This window comes from Nanorana parkeri, unplaced genomic scaffold (genome assembly GCF_000935625.1).
Source record: "Nanorana parkeri isolate BGI_ZX_2015 unplaced genomic scaffold, ASM93562v1 scaffold205, whole genome shotgun sequence".
Taxonomy (NCBI): domain Eukaryota; kingdom Metazoa; phylum Chordata; class Amphibia; order Anura; family Dicroglossidae; genus Nanorana; species Nanorana parkeri.
Genome location: NW_017306473.1, coordinates 808,993 through 831,314, shown reverse-complemented (window position 1 = coordinate 831,314; position 22,322 = coordinate 808,993). Strand labels below are relative to the sequence as shown.

Sequence of the window (22,322 nt, the reverse complement as noted above, 5' to 3'; positions counted from 1 at the left end):
ATGATTTTATATCAGCATGTAGAGCTGCAAGCTGAGGTGAATTTTTAGCTAAAGGGGGTAAAGGTCTCCTTTAACAGTCCCCTCACAGCATTGGCTGTCATTGTTCATTGAGTGCACACAAATATAATTTAATATGGTGCAGAATAAACACATGAACACCAGTGACATTCACAAATACTTTAATAAATCTTTATCTAATTATCTATATAGACTCTTAGTAATTTGAGGGGTAATGGGTTCATTTCTATAAAAATGACAAATTTTACACATCTCCTATTTACAATTTTCCATGTAAATATGCTTAATTAATTATTATAAAACATAGAATAAGACTCTTAAAATATAAGCAAGAGACAACATAATATTAGATTTAGCTTGAGGAATGACAGCTGAGTCATTGCACTGCATCCACTGTGGGTCAGTCCCATCCTCTACCCCCTTGGACGCAGGGGGAAGCATATTTAATAACACTGTTTTGTCCACTGTGTAGGCAACATGTTTATATCACTAGTACTCCTCTGAGCACTTGTCGTGACACAATAAATTAAAATTACAATCTATGTCCCAAAGAGGCAAGTTCTGCAGAGGTTCATATTCAGGTCAGTCTGTGGCATCAATAAAGTTCATATAGGAGAGGGTTCCAATCAGGAATCAGCTTTTGACGATGTACTTGGCAGTCCCGTGTTTGTTCTACTGATTGATCGAAGAATACATTGTTTCTCCACTGAAAGATGCTTTGCTGGGTCCTCTCGATAAGTGATCTTTAACAGACAGAAGACAGAAAAAAAAGCAATCTCAGTTTGACAGCAAGTGATGGGCAACGACCTTCAAAAAATGAAAACACATATAGCAGCATTTTGCTGCGGTTCACTTGACAATTTCACCCTTCAAAGACTCCCTAGTGGCAGCTGTGGGGTTACAGTGGCCAACTGAGAGCTCCAGGTCACTGGCTGTCTTTAGAAAAGTTACGGCTGGCCACAAGGGGAAAGCTTGATTTAGAGGTTATACTTTATTTTTTTTAATCCCGAGGCAAAAAGGAACATTTCTTATACAGGTGTAAATCAACATGTTCTTACTTTTAAGGAAGTTCCCATTAGGTTGGATCTCGAAAGTGAAGAACTAAGATTTTTATATCTCGTTAGAAAAAGCAGCACAGCTTACATCACATGAGATCCATCAATGCATAGGATGGATACAGACAAGTGAACAAGGATCAACATGCACAGGAAGACAAGTGGAGAACATACCGATATTCCCTAATGTACTCAGTGAAATGTTAGACAAAGAGGAAGAGAAGCGGAACAGGCAAGGGTCACATGACAGCTGAGAGAAGAGAGAGAATGAATTAAAACAGTGCAGGGATGACAGTATATGTACATAGAAAGCCTAAACATGAGCTGACATACAATGATAAGGCATCTTTCTGATCATGGTTAAGGAGAAAATGCACTGGATCAGATACATAGCGTGATGTGTACAGTATGTGATGGATGAGTCTGACTGATCTGCAGCCAGAAGGTGCAAAGTGCAGTAACTAAGAGAAATCATCTTAATTGATGTGACCGCAATACCACAGGATGCTGCTATGGGCTACTGCATTTTACACCTCCTTACATCTGTTTGCACTGTCCATCCTGAAAAGGCTTGCACATCTTAAAAGGTAAAGTTCACTTTATGAAAAATAAAAATAAATGCACAAATATTCATAAAAAGAAGGAAGAAGAAAGTGCATGCATTATTTTTTTGCATTGGAGCCAGTAAAGTATTGCAGCAATGGATCATGGGTGCAATGCTCTGGCTCCTGTAGACTCTACCTCGAGTCCCTGTTCATACCGAGGTACAGACATTTAATAACATGGGAGGAGGTGATAATGGACTACAGCTGCGGTGATGTCACCACATTTATATTCCATTAAGAACTGCAAGTCCTTCTGCTGCAGGGGCTGAAGGGACTTATAGTTCCTCTATTTACAGATCAATTGACAGATTGCATCAGATTAAAAAAAAAACAGCAACCTGCAGGGAGAACAATCCTGTGATTCAGGTAAGTGGAGTTGGGGGGTAGGCAGGGGAGTGGTTATGGGGTTGGGGGGAGGGGCTTAACAATGTCAACATGTTTTATATTCCACCCTGAATATGGGTGGAACATTAAACATGATATAAAATGTAGCCTTTAAGTTGTATCTCTAGGCAAAATCTTTTATTTAGGTTTTGATAAAGTGGGGAAAGGCAAGACCCTATGTTAAGTTTTTAATGCTGTTTGTGTTCCCATTGAGCAGATTTACCCCTTTCATTTTCCTGGTGATCACTGTCACCAAGAAAAAAAAGCAAAGGGAACATTTAAGGGCTATCCCCAGAACAAGAGGAAGGGAAATTCTTCCATTGGAGAGACCTGTTCTGGGGACAACACTCTAAGAGGGGGATTCCCCCTCACTTTGTGAGATTTCCTGTAACTTCCTGTCATTTTTGGCATATGAGGTAAAGGGAAAATTCCCCAATTGCAGAGAGCAAAAATTAATCTGACAGGGTTTTAACAATTTCCTCTTCTATCTAAAAGTAAAAAAGTTTTGGTTATCCTGTTGAAAATCAAACCAATAGGAAAAAATTGCAGAAAATTCAAAAATGGCTTGGCCAGCTGATTTGAAAAATGTTCCGGAGGGCTTGGCAGCGAAAGGGTTAAATGATCACTCCATGTAACACATCAATACAAAATGGTATGGCCTACATGTGCATGGATTTTTCTTTATTCCATGGGATTGTTTGAGTATACAGGCCACCACATTGTATTTATAAATCATTACCGGCGACCTGATGTTCTGAAAACAGAAAAACATAGACAGCGCTCTCGGATGGAGAATGCTAGCTAGCGTGCATGTATGCTGCCCTGGAGACAGGAGGAGTACCTGTGGATGCAGATAAGAGGAACACAAAGGGCGCAAAAGCACAGAATTGGAGCCCTAGCGGGTTAGACTGGAGTGTGTGTCACAAAGATTGTACTGCTAAAGACAGAGTAGAACAGTCCTACTGTTCTACTCGAGCTTGAAAAAGAGGTTAAACACCTCGAAACGCGTCGCTCCTGCTCATCCACTACACCCCTGTCCCTTCACTAAGCCGATCACCCGGGATCTGTCAGCTGCGCTCACACACCGACTCCTGCACACCGCCCTCAGCTGCCTTGACACAGACCGAGTGCCATCCCTCACTACCGCGGTCACAGTAGCTCAGTTCGGGCTCGCTAATTTTGGGTTCCACTTGACTCGTCATTACACTGCCCAGAGCCAACACCCCTTCAGCAGCATCACGGACAGAGTCGCCTCTCTCCTTCCACAGCATCTCTCCCAAACAGCACATCAACAGACACCACGAGAGTCCCGATCCTCCACACAGGCCGCCCACATCCTGATTCCTGGATCCACATGTAAGTACCATCACATTTCATTCTCTGCCAACAATTCCTTAGCAGTACAATCTTTGTGACACACACTCCAGCCAACCCGCTAGGGCTCCAATTCTGTGCTTTTGCGCCCTTTGTGTTCCTCTGTTGACCTGATGTTCTGAGAACACCTAACCTCAACATGTGGACACTGGATCTTTTGGATTCCCAACTCCACCAGCCTGAATCTCTTTGCTGTCTAATTATGCACTTTTGATCATGACAAAATAAATGATCTATGGCTCTTCTGTCACACACAGCAGTCCGCAAAAAGCCTTATGTGTATAATGATGTAGCTCACAGTGAAGAAAGTTCATCTGACTGAGACTGAGGTACACCAAACAGACTTCTTGAATTTAGTAAAGTTGCAATCTATTGCACTGCATAAACTGAGCACTGATTAATTTTGTTTGATGCCTGGTGCTGCCCCTTTAGGGACCTATACACTAGTAGATATAGCTGCATGGGCCATTTCAACAGATACATGAAAGCCTTCTATAGACCTAGAGTTTGAAGTAAAATGCAGAGGGCTGTATAATGTGAAATACAGCAGTAAGGATAAATGAGTCAGTCAATATTGATATTTTTCAATTAATTGTTATCCAGGATGACGATAATTATGAACTAAAGGAAGAATAACACACAATAGATATACAATGGTAGCTACAAAACTGATGGTTAAAGCTTAATTCATATTTTTCTTACAATCACCTAGAAATGCCTCAAAAATTAAAAACTCTGTTGCCCATGTCTTCTATTAAGCCACACACCTAGTCAATGCTACAAGACTGTACAAATCACGGTGACATTCGTCATCTCACCGGCTCATTCATGACTTCAGAGAGTTCAGCCAGAATGTCCCTGTAATGGGCTTTCATCTCTTCTTGGTATTCCAGTTGGTCCTCCTTTATCAGCCGTTCATTCACTTCCAGAGCCAGACCACAAGTGTCTGCAAATTGTCTGCAGAAAGACACAGGCCCAATCAGTACAGGTTACAATACCACTATGTCTAAATGGAAACATTACTATTGTGGATAGAAGAAAAATAGTACAGTGTGAATGGAAAATATAATAACCATCAACGACTTTAGAGATTCCGGATTTCTGCAATCAGCTTGGTTTAAACAGAACTCCTGGCAGACAGGTACAGGTAAATACACACTTAATATACATATGTACACACTGTTTTATCTTCTTAGGTATATGTAATTCTGTTTAGCTAGCCTTATGATTTTCATATACTTCTGTTACATAGCAGAGCCAGAAAGATGGTTTAGCTATTTCCTGGTTAAACTTTACTGCTTCATGTCGTACCTCCCCATCCACTAAATCAGATTGTGACCATTCTAACAAATTTGGGAACCAAACAGACTGGAGATAGAAAAGTGACAAGAAAAGTTAAACCAAGAAAAGACGTGGCTGCCTGGCTTGCTGAGCCATGTGAATTGCCAGACCATCTAAACAGAATTACAAATTCCTTGGTAGGTAAAACCTTTTAGTGAAATGTATTTTAAACTGTGTATGTAGCAGTTTGTCTAAAGTTATTTTAGAGATGAACTTTGGTTGCTGTGGGCTACTGCACATCCTCGCCACTCTTTGCTGGATAAGCCTTCTCTCTACTATCAGTCAAGACACACACTGTCACTTTAAATGTGGAGTACTTGCTCTTTTATCTTTTGTTCTTGCCTCTTATTTCTCAAATAGGCATTTATAATCTGCAATGGCCTTTCTCAACCTTTTAACCCTAGAGGAACCCTTGGTATAAACTAAAGGAAGTATCCGGCCACACTCCGTTCCAAGCTGTATCAGTTTATTGAAAAATCCTCAGTGACACCTAGTGCTACCCGAGGTCCATCCACTCTGTCACGTTTCACCCAATCTTGGGCTTGGTCATAGGGATGTTTGGTTGGACATAGGACGCACTCCGGCCAGCAAGCACCCGGCTGTCTTTCCCCTGCTAAATCCGTGGAGGAGCGATGCTGCATTCCTATGCCTAGACGAACCCTGTAAATAATTTTCAGGTCTCGGGCAACCCCTGCTAAAAGCCAATTCATCATAAGTGTCATGATGCTGATTCTGCCAAGTAGCACTGACCCTGAAACTATGCAGGCACCATCAGATAGGAGGTCAATCACCCACAGCTCAAAGCAACCTAGCAACCTCTGAAAGGAACCCTAGGGTACCTCCAAGATGGTCCACCAAGTTAGGCCGTCTCCAAAATGGTCCAAGACGGGGATGACAGTATTACAGGTACAAGTAATTGTCCTTGTCCATACTTGTCCATACTCTTGTGCCTCACATCAAACAAATTGACCACACTCCATTGATCGTCACTTTACATAAAACGTTATTCTTTGATAGCAGTCATTCTGTCATTCCCGTCTTGGAGGCCTCCAAGACGGGGATGTATCACTGTGGTCAAAGAATAAAGTTTTACGTTCAGTGAAGATCAACAGAGTGCGGTCGATTTGTTTGATGTATGGTCTGTTTTGTTGTTGGTCAGATTCAATACTTATCTGTATGTATTATCTCAGGAGTTTATATACACTCTTGTATTATTTACGCAATTTTGTTTGCCACAATTTGCACAGTGCTAAGAAAGATAATGCGTAGATATATCATTCCACCAACAAGAATCTTTGTTAATTCTAATTTTACAGCCTTCACCAGAAATATGAAAGGGACAATATGATCAGAATGGACAACACAGACTGTTCTTTCAGAAACGTTCTTTAAAAAGGCTAAAGGTCACATCACAGTACATGTTCCAAGTTGTGTTGTATTTATAAAGAAAGTCACCTGAAAATTTCTTTGAGATGCTTCACTTGACTTTCTGGGTAATTGTTGGCATTTGTTTCTGTTAGAAAAGCTCGCGCATATGCCATCGGTCCAGCGTTTACCTAAAATAAAGAGAACCATATCTCATCATAAGTTATTATAGAAGAAAAGTCACTACTCTGAATTGCAAAACAGACTTTTACACATTTTAGTTACTTATCACTTTTAATTTTATCCAGAAAGAGAAGAAATGCCATCTGTTATTTGAATATAATCTTTTCAATATATCTAATAGCCCAACTACATTATAGAATAGTAGTCAAAGTTCTGATGTATGATTCATGTATTTATCTCACAGTCAGAGGGAAACAAGCAAGCAAATAACACATTTAAGCATACTATAGTCAGAATATCGTTTGGTGTTTACTGATAGATGGGAATTAACGGTCTAGGAAAAATACCAAACACTTTTTTATTACTTCACACATCGATGCCTTGTGAATGTCGGTTACAGAACTCACATGAATGTATATTTCTGCTGCAAAATTTGGCTCTGCACTTTGGTAGATGTAAACTTAATAACGTTTATACTAATTTGATACAATTCTTAAAATGTAGATGTACAGTATTTTCAGAAGTCACTTTGATGTTTTTAAAAGTTCAGTTTCTATTAAAATTAGGGCTGCACCGATACTTTTCGAGTACCAATGCCGATACTTGGCATTTTCATAAGAACTACCAGGGTTGCAGCGGTTGCAGCTGGGGCCTAGCTCTGGCACTCCACCACTGTCCTGAAATCATTAGTCGATATTGTATGTATCAGTACTTGTATCTGTGAGTACTTGAGCAAGTATCAGTACTTGTAGTCGCAAAACTGGTATTGGTGCATCCCTTTATTTATATTTATAAAAACAAAATCATACCAAGTACCGTACTCGGTACAAGTACAAGTACAGATACTTTTCGAGCTCCAAGACTAGACTAGAGAAACATTCAAAAATTAGGAGGCAGCTGTCATTCGTAAGGAGCACACAGAGCTCCTGGGATTTGTACATCTCTGTTCTAATGTATGATTTTGTTTTTAGAAATATAAATAAAGGGATGCACCGATACCAGTTTTGCAAGCACAAGTACTGATACTTGCCCAAGTACTTACAAGTACGAGTACTGATACATTTTTGTTTATTGTCATGTGACAGTTTTTCTAAAACAATATCGACTAATGATTTCAGGACAGTGGTGGAGCGCCAGAGCTATGTCCCGGCTGCAACCGCTGCAACCCTGGTAGTTCTCATGAAAATGCCAAGTATCTGAAAAGTATCGGTGCATCCCTACAAATCAGTATCTTCTATTTCTCGGGAACACCAGCAATGGTATTGTTTTTTTTAAAGTTCCCAGCTCCACCCACATTCTTCTGCCTTTACAAGTGACACTGCTTTGTGGGATGGGCATTGTTGTGAACTATGGTGAGGAAAGTCTGGCACAATAGGTCTGAAAGGTAAAGGAAGCCAGCTGTTGATTTAGCCTGCCAGTAGATAATAATACCCAGGCAGACTGTTTAAACATGAACTTTTCTTTGAAATGAGAACAATTACGCCTTTAGAAGTGTTTGCTAATGACAATCTACAAACAGATACTTATAGGTAATTGCAGTCTTTGTATTCTTTTCATACCTTTTTTTAAATTTTCCTCTCCATTCTTCACAGTGGCAATTTTTACTAAGGGCAGATGAATCCATCTCCCTTTACTTCCTGGATCTCTGGCACATGTGACCATGTACATCATCTCATGGGGAGGAAATTGCCTTTCCCTGACATTGCATGAGATTACAGATGAGATTTCCCAGCAGTGCACTGCTGATGTAATATTCCCAGGGTGGAACACTTGGGCACGATTAAATCATCAATGTCCAAGAAGACCAGAAAGTGGAAAAACAATAATTGTAAGGAAAAGAAAAATATGTTTAACTAATGAATGTAAGATGATATTGGCATGCAGAGCTGCATGCTGAGGTGATTTTTAGTGAAAGGGGGTAAAGGCCCACTTTAAAGAACCAGTTTGTGATATTAAAATATAGAGGTGAATTGACATCACAGATATTTGAGACTTTCAATGTTAAAAAGTCAAAGTTAGATATCTGTTAACCATGTTCACCAGACTGAAAGAATTCACAGCTTAATGCCAACGAGTTTCTGACAGGCTTGTGGTATAGATACCGGTAATCAAAATGTAATTTTGTACATAAACCCTCAAGAAAATTCTATAGACCATGTAGCTACAACTCAGCAAGGAAGAAGATTTCTGTACACACTGAGACTTCATATTGTCTGCATTCATTTGAAATTTTCCAAAGATCAAGGGTATTATGCTTCATCTCTAATAACATTCAAAATATTAGTTGCACATTACTAGTACATGCAAATGCTTTGACCGCTCCTGATGATGTATGTGGTGACAAAACGCATTAGGCGAGCACAGAGTATTGCAGTGGACTGACAGCGCACGTCTATGTGCTAGTGGGCGCTCTCTTCAAACATCTGGCTATCTGTACCCAGTGTGGGGTTTCCGCACTTTACTGTGCGAGTATATTGAATGCTTTAACGCTTTGGTTTTAATAAAGGAGTAAAGTTTACTCTATGAGTCTCTTCTCTTTGCCTCATATGAATGGGATGATGAATCTGGCACACATGTATTGAGAATGGAGTCCGAGCATTGATTCCTGGGAGAAGATTCTGCGCAATCAGTTTTCTTACATTGGGTGTTTTGGATGGTGGACATACTGAGAAAAATATGAGGAGGAATTCTGAATGATCGGGCCTGGAGAATTTTTCTGCACATTTTGACCTACCTTTTAAAAAAGTGGTCACACAACATTGAGTTTATTACCTAGTGGGCCTGGTAAAGCACAGGGAAAGACGTACTTGTTGGATTGTTTGCACTTTGGCTTTTGGCACATTGTGGATGTTATATAAAAAGAACGGTTTGGGGTTTTTTTGCACATATATTTATTTGTACTTTGTGCGATGCTAAATAATTTACTGAAGTTTTAGAGTTTTTAAAGTTATACAAGTGTCTGTATGTTTGGTGTAAATTCATTGGTAATCAAGCAGATCTGCCCGACAGGGATGTCTGTGTGTATGCATGGTAGCAGATCTGCCAGACAAGGATCTGCGAGTGTGTGTAGAACTATCTAACATACTAGTCAGCTGAAAACTGCAGGTAAGTGGCAAGTCGTGTGTCTGGTGTATGTGTGGTTGTGTATGGGCTGTGGAAAAATTAATAAACCAAAGATTCTAGCTTGCAGGATAGCTTGAGGAATTGCAGAAGTGTGCCATAGTTACTTAGTTTGGTAGCTCTAAACTGGACAAGAGCCTAAAACAGCCCACAGTACTGGCTCAAGTCTACAGCTGACAGAGCTGACAGATGTCAAAACATGAAGGCCCATGTCACACAAGCAAACCTATGGCTCACGGCAACTTGGCAGCCACAGGAGCACAGGAGATGGCAAAATCTTCATCTATTGTGCATGAAGATCTGCTGTGTTCTGACCTGCAAAGGAGGTAAGTAGTTTTACACAGCGTAGAGATCCTGTCACTGGCAATTTGTTGCCGGCAACAGAACTGCAATGGTGACATAAGGCCACTACATTGTTTTAGCAAAATGCAGGTAAGGACTAGCCAGGCACTGTCATTCCTTGATTACATCTTACATTTTGGTGACTAAGTTGCTTTATACATTAGGCTTTTGCGTACCCTGGACCTCCCTCTGCTTTCTATTTAGGCTCAAGAAAGGTTTACGATGTTACTGAGCTCATTTAAACATTAACGAAAATAAAAATTAAGTACTACAAAAAATGGATATTCAAACAATGTCAGCTTTCTCTTACACTTACTATTTCATTTTCCATTATGTGGTATCATACTTTTCCCCTGGAAGTGATGTTTATAGCTTGCCATAACAAGGCAATTATCTCCCCAAGAATGACAGGTAGGAGATATCTGCCTGCCAGTTCCTTGCACGACTTGCCAGACAGACTGAAGCTGTGTGTGCAGTAAATGTCTTCTCAGGCTGAAAAATCTCCATATGCAAAAACCAGTACTTCAGACTTTGGATGCGCTGATTATTCTTGAATGCCTCGAGAATTATCCCTAAACAGCCAACCCTTGCTTGAATAACACATTGGGCTTGCAGATTGGGGAGCTATATGGCCGTTTATAGCCAGCCTATTTTCACTCACAGTAAGGTGAATGATTAGATAATGCCTGAACAGATAGGGATGAAGATATTATATTCTATAGATCCTATTCACCTGTATACAAAGTATACATTATGATGTACTACTCCGTATATGAAAACAAAGCGTTATATAATTATAATAAAAGAACAAGTGCAAAGTAAAATAATTATTTGCAACCAGTTAAAACTCTATTCATTGGTCTCAGGTCATTAAACTGCTGACATCTGGTTGCTATAGGATACTGAAAAACTGTACTTTGACATACACAGGCATAATGTCATATATTTTTATGGAGTTTTTAGAGTTCTTTCTGACTGTAATGAATCAAATTTAGGACATTTCAAAAGGTGTTCACTATGGGGTGCGCATGGCACCAGCTCCCCTAGATGGCACTGTCGAATATAGGAATTTCCTATCCTTGTCAGCACCAGTTAAGGGTGCTAGTGCCATCAAACAACATCCACTCGGTGTATAACTTTTATCAATTAACCCATTAGGGCACCGTAGCTAACTGCAATGAAGCAACATAGAGATTATTTGGTCCTTGTTTTAATACATGGATAGTTATCAATAGCAGTACATAAATAGTTTTATGTGTGGTCACTTTAAACCTTTGCGCAGGCACAGTTTATGCAATGTGCAATCTTCTGTTTAGGCTACATGTGCTTTGGGATTAGATGTCACAGAGGTAGCCACATTTATATGCATGAATAGGGACTTGGAGGTCAGAAATATATTTTCCAAAGCCAAAGTGACCTGCCAAGTAGTTGTAGCACAAAGCCGTACTTGACATTCAGACTGTCCCTATAATCACCATTTCTCCAGTGAACAGAACTCGGCTGATCTCACCTTGACACTAACGCTCCCTTGAAGCTTCAGCTGCAGTCTTATCATATCCACATCATCCATAGTGCAAAGCTGCTGCAACTCCTGAACTTTTTTGGACATTTCATCTATGGCCACTTCAATGGGATTAAGCTCTGTGCTTGTTTGGCGTACAACTTGGATCCGCTTTTTCACATATGGAAATGAGTGACTGGCTGTGTAGAAGAGAAAACAGTGGGATGGAATTAGTTTATATGAGTAAGGACTGTTGTAATGACACTATATTGTATCCTCTATTCTACCCATCACTGCCAAGTAACAAATTGTATTGAAAGTCAATATTTGTTTTTTTTTTAAATTTTGGATGGAGTAGGGAATGAATAATCTGGATAGCCAGGTTTTTATTGCTGTCTGTGTCACTAGAACAGGAAAAAAGGAGAAATCTCTCAGTGAGAACACTTGTGAAAGTGATAACTAAGAGGGGATATCCCTTTTTATTTTGTGTCTATGGAACAGAAAGTGAAGACAATTATCCCCGATTGGACAGAGACAGCAAAAAAAACAAAAAAAAAAACGACAGGTTTTGATAAAGCAGGGAATGGTTAAAACTTCCAATAAAAAAAATTGGCTTAATATAATTATTTAGAGGTGATTGGGAATGGAAATATTGTGGACTGAAGCATCATGTGCAATAACAGAGTGACTCTCAACTCCCACAGATCCCGGGGTTTCTTGAGACAGACATCTGTATGTTTCATCTGCAGCTCCTCCTGATGGTGAAAGGCGATCACTTATAAGGGACCTAACGAAAAACTAAAGAGGAAATCTGGACAATGTACTCAACACGTTCAATAACAAGGTCTCGCCATCAAAACTTATGGTTCTATTACCATAAGGTTTCCCACCCATAAGCCCTCCTTTTGATAAGTGGGAGGAGCTGGGAACACATATGTAGACTTCTTACTGTTAAGAGTCCATGTAAGAATCCAGTTTCTGATCCAACCCTCCAGCATATACTTAAAACAGATTTATTGATTTTGTTGAGCTAAGTTTTTGAAAATGAGTGTTAATTTTTGCTTGTACTGTACGTGAAAAATTAAAAGTCAAGATATTTGTGGCTAGAAAAATGAGTCATATGTAATTGGGGAAAAATAATTGCAAAATAGACATAAAGAGGGTTTGGGAGCACCTTGACTTTACTTTAGTATTCTTTGAAAAAGAAAAAAACGTTATTAGTATATCAATTACTTACTGGTCAACACTGTACGCCTCTTGCATTGTTCCTCCACTCCACCATGTTTCTTCCCTGATAGCGTAAATGGAGTCTCAAACACAAACCGGCTGATATTATGATGCCTCTCAAAATCTGTCTTTCTGTCTTCGAGGTCTTTCTCATCAAAGTAAGGTGTGACATATGTGACTTGAAAGTAAGCAAACTTAGGATCTAGATCTTTGGGATTCACCTACAGAAACAATTAAGTGTTATCATTCCATGTATCTCAAGCTTTGCTGTATTTAGATACAGTAATAACTCTGTACAGATTTTTCCCAAAATGTTTTTTGAAGTGAAGCTCATGCAGCCTCATTTATCAACATAAGCTTAAGCTCAACTCCAGGCCCACTTCCCACATCGCCCAGTACAGATCCCCCCGCATGTACTTTTTGATAATCTTTTTGTATACTTATCTTTCAGATGTCTTTAGGCCAGTAATGTGATGCACGGGGTCCAATTTCTCTTTGACTCTTCTGGAAGACTTATCAGTACTTAATAATGGAAGAAACGTTGATGAGGTAATGGCATCAGCACCATTACAAACATCACTGTATGTGAGTGCAGGGAGGCGGGATGATGTACCCCTAGGCATTGGGTTCATGTCACCCTCAAAGATAATGGTCTGATTGAACAAACTCCTGTTTATTCCAACTGCACATGATTGAATAATTGAAGTGAATATTCACTCCTTTTTTTGAGTGAACATTTTCCACTATATTAGGTAACTAGCCTTGATTAGTCAGCCAGATTAATTGAAAACAATGCACCCCCTGGAAGTCTGCGGATGCATAGACTGAGAGAAGAAGAGCAAGAGGTTTTACAGCATCTATACGCAAGTCACTGGGGACATAAACTGAAAAAGTGTATATGGTCAAAGTTTCCATAAGGGTCTTGAATAGATTGCTCCATCAAAGATGAAGGTTTATCCCTCTAGTGGCTGATCTTAAAAATCTCTAATACAATAGCAAATTTATAAAACAGAAAACTTGTAAAATGTGAAAATCATATTAATGTTTTTTTTTTCAAATTTAATGCTACAATAACATTTCAAAAGTGCACTGACTGGAAAAACACCTTCTCTTTGCAGGATCAATCAAATGAGCAAATATTATAGACTCATAATAATGTAGTTGGGAAACATAACTGATCGTACAGAAATCTGAGATATTTCTCAGGTTTCACTAACAATGTGCTAAGTACTAACACCACAACCCATTGTGGTGTTTTTTCACTGGTTGTATGCAGTAACAGTAAAATCTGATTGCTTAATACTGCAGCTACCAGTGAAATGTGCCTGAGATCAGCACAGCTAATATTTATATTCATTTCTTGATCCTTTCTTGATCTGCCACCTAGCTTTAGGGGCAAGGAGCACACAAACCTTGTTGGAGTCCTGAATGATCTTTACATTGTCCGCTCCAAACTTATCAGTATAGAGCTTGAGCAACCTCTGTGAAATCTCTGACAACCCTGTTAATTTGGGTTCTTTATAGATGTACTCTTTTCCTTCTTCTTCTTCAAAGAAACCCTACAAAAGAGAGGATCGTTATATAGAAGTATACTAAGAAATACTAAGGGATTCATCCCCCACAGCCACACCATGAACTGTTAGACACTTAATGAGTTTATCACACACCCTACAGCAAGTACACATGTGCAAGCAAAGCCTTTGATGCATTAGAAATAGAATTATTAATGGATGGTGGAAAATTATGTTGAAGCTGAATACAGGGAGAAGCGGTATCACTGAGATTCTGTAATAACAGTAATAATGGCCTAGGATAAACTTTTACATGAAATTGGAAACACATTTTCTTAGAAGTTTTTTGAGCATTTCCAACACCAGTCACCAGTTTTGTTCCACAGGTGGAGTAGATTATCCATCACAAGCAACAAGCTGTGGTGATTATATATGGATACAGACACTTGGTAAACCAAACTTTGCTTCTATAAGGTATAATACTTCCCAACTTTCCAGTTCTTAAAAATACAAAAAATAACCGAGACAGGTATAGATTTGGACATATTCACGGAGAGATGAGAGAATTCTTTAAAATGCCCTTTCTTTCCAAACTGTTTAGTAAAGTTCTCAAAAGATATAAAAAGCCAGTGGGTGGTGTCTGTCTATTTTGTCTAGTCACATAAACTTAGCATACAAGTCTATGGAGTGCTCTACAAAACTCTGTAGACAGTTTCCCTCTAAGTTTAGCCAGACTATACCTATACATCCAACCACCCACTAAGGAGTCGATTTATAAAGCAGTAAGTGTGACTATCACCAAACATTCTCTGGTGGTGAATACATCACTAATTTAAAACACATGCACCAGGTACATTCACCTGTAGTAAATGTTTGCTGAATGTCAGATTAACTGCCTTATAAATATGCCACTATTCTCCATAGCCTATTATATTTAGGGCTAATCAATTTAATAGATGATAATCGATAATAAGTAACGTCAACGATTCTCATTATTGATTAGTTGATTCTGCTTCTGCCCATTCAGAGCACAGCTGGGATACAAACCCCATGTCCCTTGTCGCCAGCGGTAGAAAGCCAGTGACAAGTCTTCCATCTAGTGGCTGGGAGCAATAGCCAGCCTACTATTGACTATTTTAAATCGCAATAGCCAACAGCAGGCTGGCTATTGCACCCGCCTGCTGTCAATCAGCAGAGGAGGAAATGAACTTTCTTCTTCCGGTCCCTCCTCCATCCTACCTATGTGGGATGGAGGAGGGACCTGAGTGTTTTAGGGCTTTTAAATATACCATTGAAAATTATTTGGTATATTTGTTCAATACAGTAAGTGCAAAAAATAACTGATCCTAACATAAATCTTGTGAGTTAATAACTTCCACTTTCAGTGGAATGTTTAACAGACCAAAAGGGGGAACATAAGAGAAATTATTTGTTTATAAACACTTTAACTTTTAAAAGTTATTTAAGTTAACCTCCCTTGTACAGTCTTTTGAAGAGACCACTGGCCATAGGTATAGTTTGCATTTTCTCTTTGCTGTGGGGTAATTGTGGACATATTCACACTGTGTTTGGAGGTATATAATCACCTCGGGGTTATTTTTTTTACTATATAATGAAAAAAGTAAAAGAAAAAAAAAAAGTTTCCCTACACTATGTTATAAAACATTTATTATTTCCTATATGTACATGTCAAGCCTTAAAATCGCAAAAAACGCCCCTAGGCGACGCTTAAAACGCTTTTACTGCTCATCAGTTTAGAGTTATCGGTGATTGATGGCCCTAAAATTATTGCTCTCACTCCGACGTTTGCGGCGATATGTAACATGTGTGGCACAATAGGCGCAATCGGCGTTTTCGCACGCAGGAGCACCCGACGCATATCTGAGGGTGTATGTGGTGGGCGGGGACTTAAAAAAATTGTTTTCGTTTAAAAAAAATTTATGCTTTATTTTTTTATGATTCTTTAATTTTTGTATTACTTTTTTTTTTTGACACACAACTTTATTGCTATTACATCTGGGGCTAAGAAGCTCCCTATATAATAGCCAATTTACATGGCAGGTCCTCTTCTTCTATCACCATGCTGCATTTATTTAGACCCGACATATGAGCTTTGAATATGTTTTTTCAATTGCAACACTCCAAATATATTTTGGGCTCAGCCAAAATATACTTCCAGAGCCTATTCGACATCACACCATTATGCCAATTAAACGTAAAAATATAAAAATATTTGGCAACATAAGACAGAACAATGACTAAAATATAATTCACATTTTATGACTGATGTTTTGCCCAGCATGATTTTAGCAACTGCCAGAGTTTTATCAGTTCTGACACTTGTATTGTGGCCAGTTGCCATCTACATATTCATGTATGCTCCATATTAGCTACACTTCTAGGGTATGGACTTTATTGTCTTAATTTCACTGATGTGTAGTAGAGAAAATATGATACATTTGGTTTTGTATTCCTTGAAAAAAAATCAACAAGCCAGATGCCCAGAAATATTGCACTAGAAAAATAAAAAGTCTATGAGAGCATTAATAATTTACTTTTTACTCAAAGATCATCATAAACAAGTACAAATACTGCTTTGCCACTTAAAATTAGTGATCACACCGATCAGTTTATAGCAAGTGTGCATCGGAATGCAGCATAAACAATCTACAATGATGAATGTAATCTTCTAAATTGGGCAACAGAGCCATCTTGTGGCAAAGCATTGTGTATTCGCTCTAGGAAGAAAAACGATAATGTAAAGCAACTGCAAAGTAACAGAGGTAACAGAGGTGCAAACATCAGAAGGCATGGAGATAATACTTTATGCCAACCCCCAAAAACACATGGTTAGTGATTAGGGCTGCAGCTAACGATTATTTTTTAATAATCGATTAGTTGCCCGATTATATTTTTGATTAATCAATTGGTTGCATTAAAAAAAACCTCTCTCTCTCTCACACACCACCCAACTAATAGATAATGGGAATAGTTGCCAACTATTCTCATAATTATTATCGATTAGTTGTTGCAGCCCTATTGGTGATACACTTTTTTTGATGTACTCTCTTGCCAATAAGAAAAGGGAAGGATTAACCTCACTGCACAGAGATTGCCCACACATTTAGTAAATCTCTGTGCTCAATAAGGAGCACTTCCATTAATTGTAGATCCCCGTTATTATTATCTGGGGTATTTCATTACTGAGCTTAAAATCTCTATAGCAATCCTGTATAAGCAGGGTTCTTATTATAAGAGGTTCTCCATGAATGAAAATAGGAAAACAATAAGAAAAAATCTCCTTTGGCCCTCAAGCCCTAAAGTGAGTAATTAATTAATATTTGGGTGTTTTACCAAGTTTCTTAACTAGCTGTTGTTCTGATGTACATAAAAGGCAGAATAGGTATGCCAGTTTATATACTGATACCTTCTTCTAAATGTCATCTGAGAAGGTGCTGATTAGGGTCCTTCATATATGTACTTTAAAGTGGGCCAACAGTTTCCTATAATTCATTTTTTCATTTGTATCTCATTTAGACTGTAGCCTCCAAAACTGTTAAGCAAAATACCTGTCAGAGAAGCCCCTGATGGAATCTGCCACTCCCTGAAACACAACCAAGGCAAAGACTTCCTTGCTATTAATACAATTAGTACACCCTCTGCTACATCCTCTTTTACTGTAACCTGTCCAAATAGGGTCTCCTTGAGCAAAGAGGATGTAGCAGAGGGTGTATTAATTATAAAACAGAAAGGCAGAGATACAGGTAAGTAGACATTGTTGTATCAATTGACAATAAATGTCAATACTGTTGACAGTTGTATTTATTTTTCATGAAAGGTACACTTTAAATGTTAAATGTGTAAATAAGGCCTGTGAGTTATCATAAATCACAAACATGTTGCCTCTTAATATGCTAACAGCATACCCACCAACTGTAGATAATCCTAATAGTAATAACTCTCCCAGATGCCCCAAGTGTAACACTACCTAACACGCTTTGTATCATTTACTTTGAGACGGTTATGAAATCTGAGGCCTTTGGGATCTATGGTCAATGAATGATAGAATCTATCTTGGGGTTGACCCAACAAGTACATATCATTAGGTTTTATATGGTAAATCTGATACCTTCTGAAGCCATGTACTAAATAAGGTAGTACCCTATAAAAAGATAATTTTAAACCACACCAGGATATCCCTGATTCATTTTGTTCTTGGTACCTATTTTGGTTCTTGGTACCTATTTTCTACTTGGTTTCCCTCGAAAGTCCTCTGAAAAAACACTTGATACACAAATATTTCAGGATTAAATGTTTTTATTGACCATTGATTTCCTATTACTAATGTTTCTCATCTTGGATCATTAGGTTTAGTACATATAATTGTACTCCAATGTTTACACAAGAATTGCTTAACAATATTAAGTTGGAATACTACTTCCAATTGAACATTACTCCTATTAAATTTAATGATGTGATACACTGTGAAAAGTGTAACCATTGCTTCGTAAAGCTATTTGATTTAAATAATACTATTAGGGTGTATGTATATTGGTGCATGACATTTATATGTATTGTTTTGGATGAGTAAATTGGCTAATTAATTCTCTTAGTAGCATTTAATAGGTTCCTATGCATTTTATATTTTGTACGATTTGATGAATACATATTGATTTCTGGTTTTGTATTTTATTAAGATTCAACTTTTCATTAGCCAAATATTTAAAGCTTACTGTAAGTAAAGTTTAAAATGAGTATCCTAAATGCATTGGGAAACGTCAATACAGTGTATGAATACACTTTATGACCTGATATAATAAAGCTCTGCCACCATTGTGCTGGCACTTTGCTGAAGGCAGCTGGGCGAGTGGCTCAGAGACTCAGGCAATTGCCTTCTACCAGAGGCAGTGGGGGGTGGGGTTGGAGGGGGCTAAGTGTTGCTGGATGGTACAAAATCAATGGAGGAGGGCGGGGTGGTGCTTGTGGAGAGTGATGCCACAAAGAGCTGGGAAGGGAGATGTGCAAAGCCTCTGCATCTCCCTGTCCAGCTCTTAGCAACCTGGGACACTCTGACCGGCATCCTGACAAGCTCCTAGCAACCAGTGACATCTTGCTGGGAGGATGCCAGCTAGTGTGTCCCAGGTTGCTAAGAGTGGGGCAGAGGGATGTTTATGGCCCTTACACATCTTCCTGCCTGGCTCTTAACAACCTGCTATGCTCTGGCCCAAAAGGGGGAGGCAGGCACACTGCAAACATTGTGCAGCAGAGCAGCCATGATAAACTCTGCCTGCTTCCCCCCATGTGACCCAAAGAGATGCCACCTGAGTTGGGCCCTGCCCTCTACGATATAGAAACCTTGACTCTTAGTTGAGTTACCGAGGTTTTCTGATATAACAGGACCTCTTGGAGTAATGTGATGAATATATGAACTTTTCATGCAAACACAGTCAATGGCGTATACTATAAGAAATGCAGACTGTTACCTACTTCACATATGATAAAACCTCCAGGGCACCAAATCCTACTTAAGCCAATACATAATACATTGGTTTCTATATAATGATACAGCACTAAGTAAACAGTGATGCTTAACCCTTGAAGCTGTTAAGCTGTTATGAGACCAGACACGAATGAACACAACACTCTCAAAGAGACAAATGAATATTTTAGCTCATATTTATAAATTAGATGCAACACATCATGAAAGAACAGCTGTCACTGACTGTGAGTAGTAAAGAAAGAGACAAACAGAAATAAGCCACTTACCACAGCCTTCAATAGGATCAGACGGAAAAAAAGAGCAAATGCATGCATTAAGATTGAATCGGTATATTAGAGGGATTGTAAAAGTCATAACAGTTTCTGCAATCCCCGGTTCAGAATTCAGGAACGTCTAGTGGGCCAAAAATCCACTGGCTTTTCTGACAGTTAGCCTAAATCCATGATTGACTAAAACTTGGCCACTGACAATCTTAAATGCTGATACCTGGGAGCAGTAATGTATGAAAACAGCTCTGCTCTCCCTTTCGGGGATTATATATGCCACATTTAATTTAGCCTCAACAAGCCAGATATTTCTTTTCTACAGATCAGCTAGAGCAGAAAATCTGTTTTATTTTCACCTTTTACTATGTGTCTTGGGAAATTGCCTATATTTACCTTACTGCACCATCTCCAGAACACTTGGATTTTGACTTTCAGGCTGCTTTACTTTACCCATGTGAGAAATCCAGCAGCTTTGAATTGAAGATCTAATATACACTGGATAAGCAAGGATTTGTTTACAATAAATACCTTGAGATCCATTGGCCAAGAGCTATATTTTATGGAGAACATCAGAATTCAGCAAAAATTGATTTATGTTAATTTTAGGAAGCACCACAGCTTAGTAGTAAGCATGGTTGTCTTTCAGCACTGGAGTACTGGTTTCCTAAAATTGCCATAGGAATATTTCTAAGTTAAGTTAAAGTAGAACTAAAGCCATTTTTTCTTTAGTTTTGGATAAAGTAAGGGAGGGTCATAACCCCGTAGGCTTTTTTGCCATCTGTTCCCCCCAAAGTGAGAGAAATCCCTGGTGGTCAACAGAACTAATGTCCCCATTGGAAGATATACCATCTGCTCCTGTCCTGATGACAACCCAAAATGTGGGATTTTATTTAACTTAAAACCAGGCCAAATAGCGGGGTGGATCTCCCTAACGGGAGCACAGACAGCAATGGAAATCGGCATGGCTTCTATTCCCTCTTTACTCCACTGTATGGAGTAGGATGAGGTCATACTTCCATGTGTTGTGAAACTAAAGCACATATTTACCTATAGTCTTGGAGAAAATAATTTTGTGTAAATTAGGTTTTTAGGGAAGGCATTGACCCATTTCTACCCAAGCACATGAAGTGTTTTGGGTATTTTTGAAGTATGAGCTCAAGCCATGTACTAATTAAGTACCATATATTTCTTCATTAAGTTGTGTCCTGAATGACAGAAGAGTCTGTGATACCTGGCTGCTCTACAGGTTGCTCTGTTGGCTTTGCCACGGCAATAGGCAAGAAATATGAAGGTACATAAGGCAAAGGTAAATATTAAGCATACCACTTTCAAAAATACACAAAAACTTTTATCATTGGAAGAAAGTGTCTTCGTTTCCTACACTCCCCCTTACCAGAGTAAGCTTAAGCCTGAAAATGTACCCATTCTGGAATAATAGAAGTGCTCTTCCTGGTATGTGAGTGTGCCTACGTACATCTGTGTATTCAGCCTCATAGCTGTATATCTGCTGTGTGACATCTAGGGCACTGCTTCATCTGCCTCCACTCTCTACCAAGATGGCTTCCTCCACACATATAAACAGTGCAAAACAAGGAGTGGTGAGTCAGTAACAGCAAACAATCATCTGCAGGGAAACCACAGGCAATACTGGTGACTGGTCCTTTGCCCTCTGTCTGGTATTTTTTGGGCACAGCTTCCAGAGTTCAGTTCCTCTTCTAAAAAAACCCTTAATATTTGTATATACGTATATTGATGTTATTTCCCACCCCTACAATGATAAATGTGAGGAGTGTTTGTTGCTTTGTATAAAGCATATTGCATTTGTTAGTGCTACACTAAAGGGAGCATTTCTTCACAGAATATCTGTGCATAAATATTCATATAATATTCTTACAAAATCGGCTGATGTTTTATGTATAATGAAAAATTAAAAATTCATATAAAATCGTAAAAGATGTATGGGCTGCCAGTCACATGATTTTGCCATGAATTTTGTAAGGAAACAATGCAGCTGTCAATATATATATTCATGAAAGTGTAATGAACAACAAGTCTGGGCTGTGGTCCATATTCTATAACCATTCAGTTTGTATAGCTGGCAGAGGAGTGACTTCTAACAATGATATAGGTAGGATTTTCCCCATGGCTCAATGACTGAAATATATATAGAAACACAGAGAATATTGTTTAATAAGCCAGTAAGCAAAGAGCAGTGCTGATGTGCAATCTACAATAACCTATACCAACTGATCTTATGACCATTGATAGATGAATTCCAATTCTACAGGTTTCTGAACTCTGCACTCCCCATTTTGTCTAGTGATACAAGCATTCTACCAGCCTTACTCAACTAAAGTACCTCCAAAGATTTCTAGGGGTTCTTGAAGAAGGGAGCAGCATCACACTGATCTTCCACCTGAAGGTGCCAACCTAGTTTCAGCACCATTGTCACATGTCAGCAGTGTGGGGCCATTGGAGCCTCTACTCTCTCAGGTAAGGAACCAATTTCACCAATGATCTTTTTAGCTGT

At 38.9% G+C, this 22,322-nt stretch overlaps 1 protein-coding gene across 1 annotated transcript in view; it reads right to left on the bottom strand.

The window, feature by feature from the left end:
• Nucleotides 1-458: 458 nt before the first annotated feature.
• The window catches only part of DOCK10 (dedicator of cytokinesis 10), a 203,496-nt gene continuing 181,632 nt past the window's right edge, over nucleotides 459-22,322 (bottom strand). The window contains exons 51-56 of the mRNA XM_018555626.1: nucleotides 13,928-14,074; nucleotides 12,526-12,736; nucleotides 11,298-11,488; nucleotides 6,233-6,333; nucleotides 4,255-4,393; nucleotides 459-761 (exon numbers count right to left, since the gene is read on the bottom strand). Coding sequence (XP_018411128.1) covers nucleotides 645-761; nucleotides 4,255-4,393; nucleotides 6,233-6,333; nucleotides 11,298-11,488; nucleotides 12,526-12,736; nucleotides 13,928-14,074 — 906 coding nt within the window. The 3' untranslated portion in view covers nucleotides 459-644. The remainder of the gene's footprint in view (nucleotides 762-4,254; nucleotides 4,394-6,232; nucleotides 6,334-11,297; nucleotides 11,489-12,525; nucleotides 12,737-13,927; nucleotides 14,075-22,322) is intronic.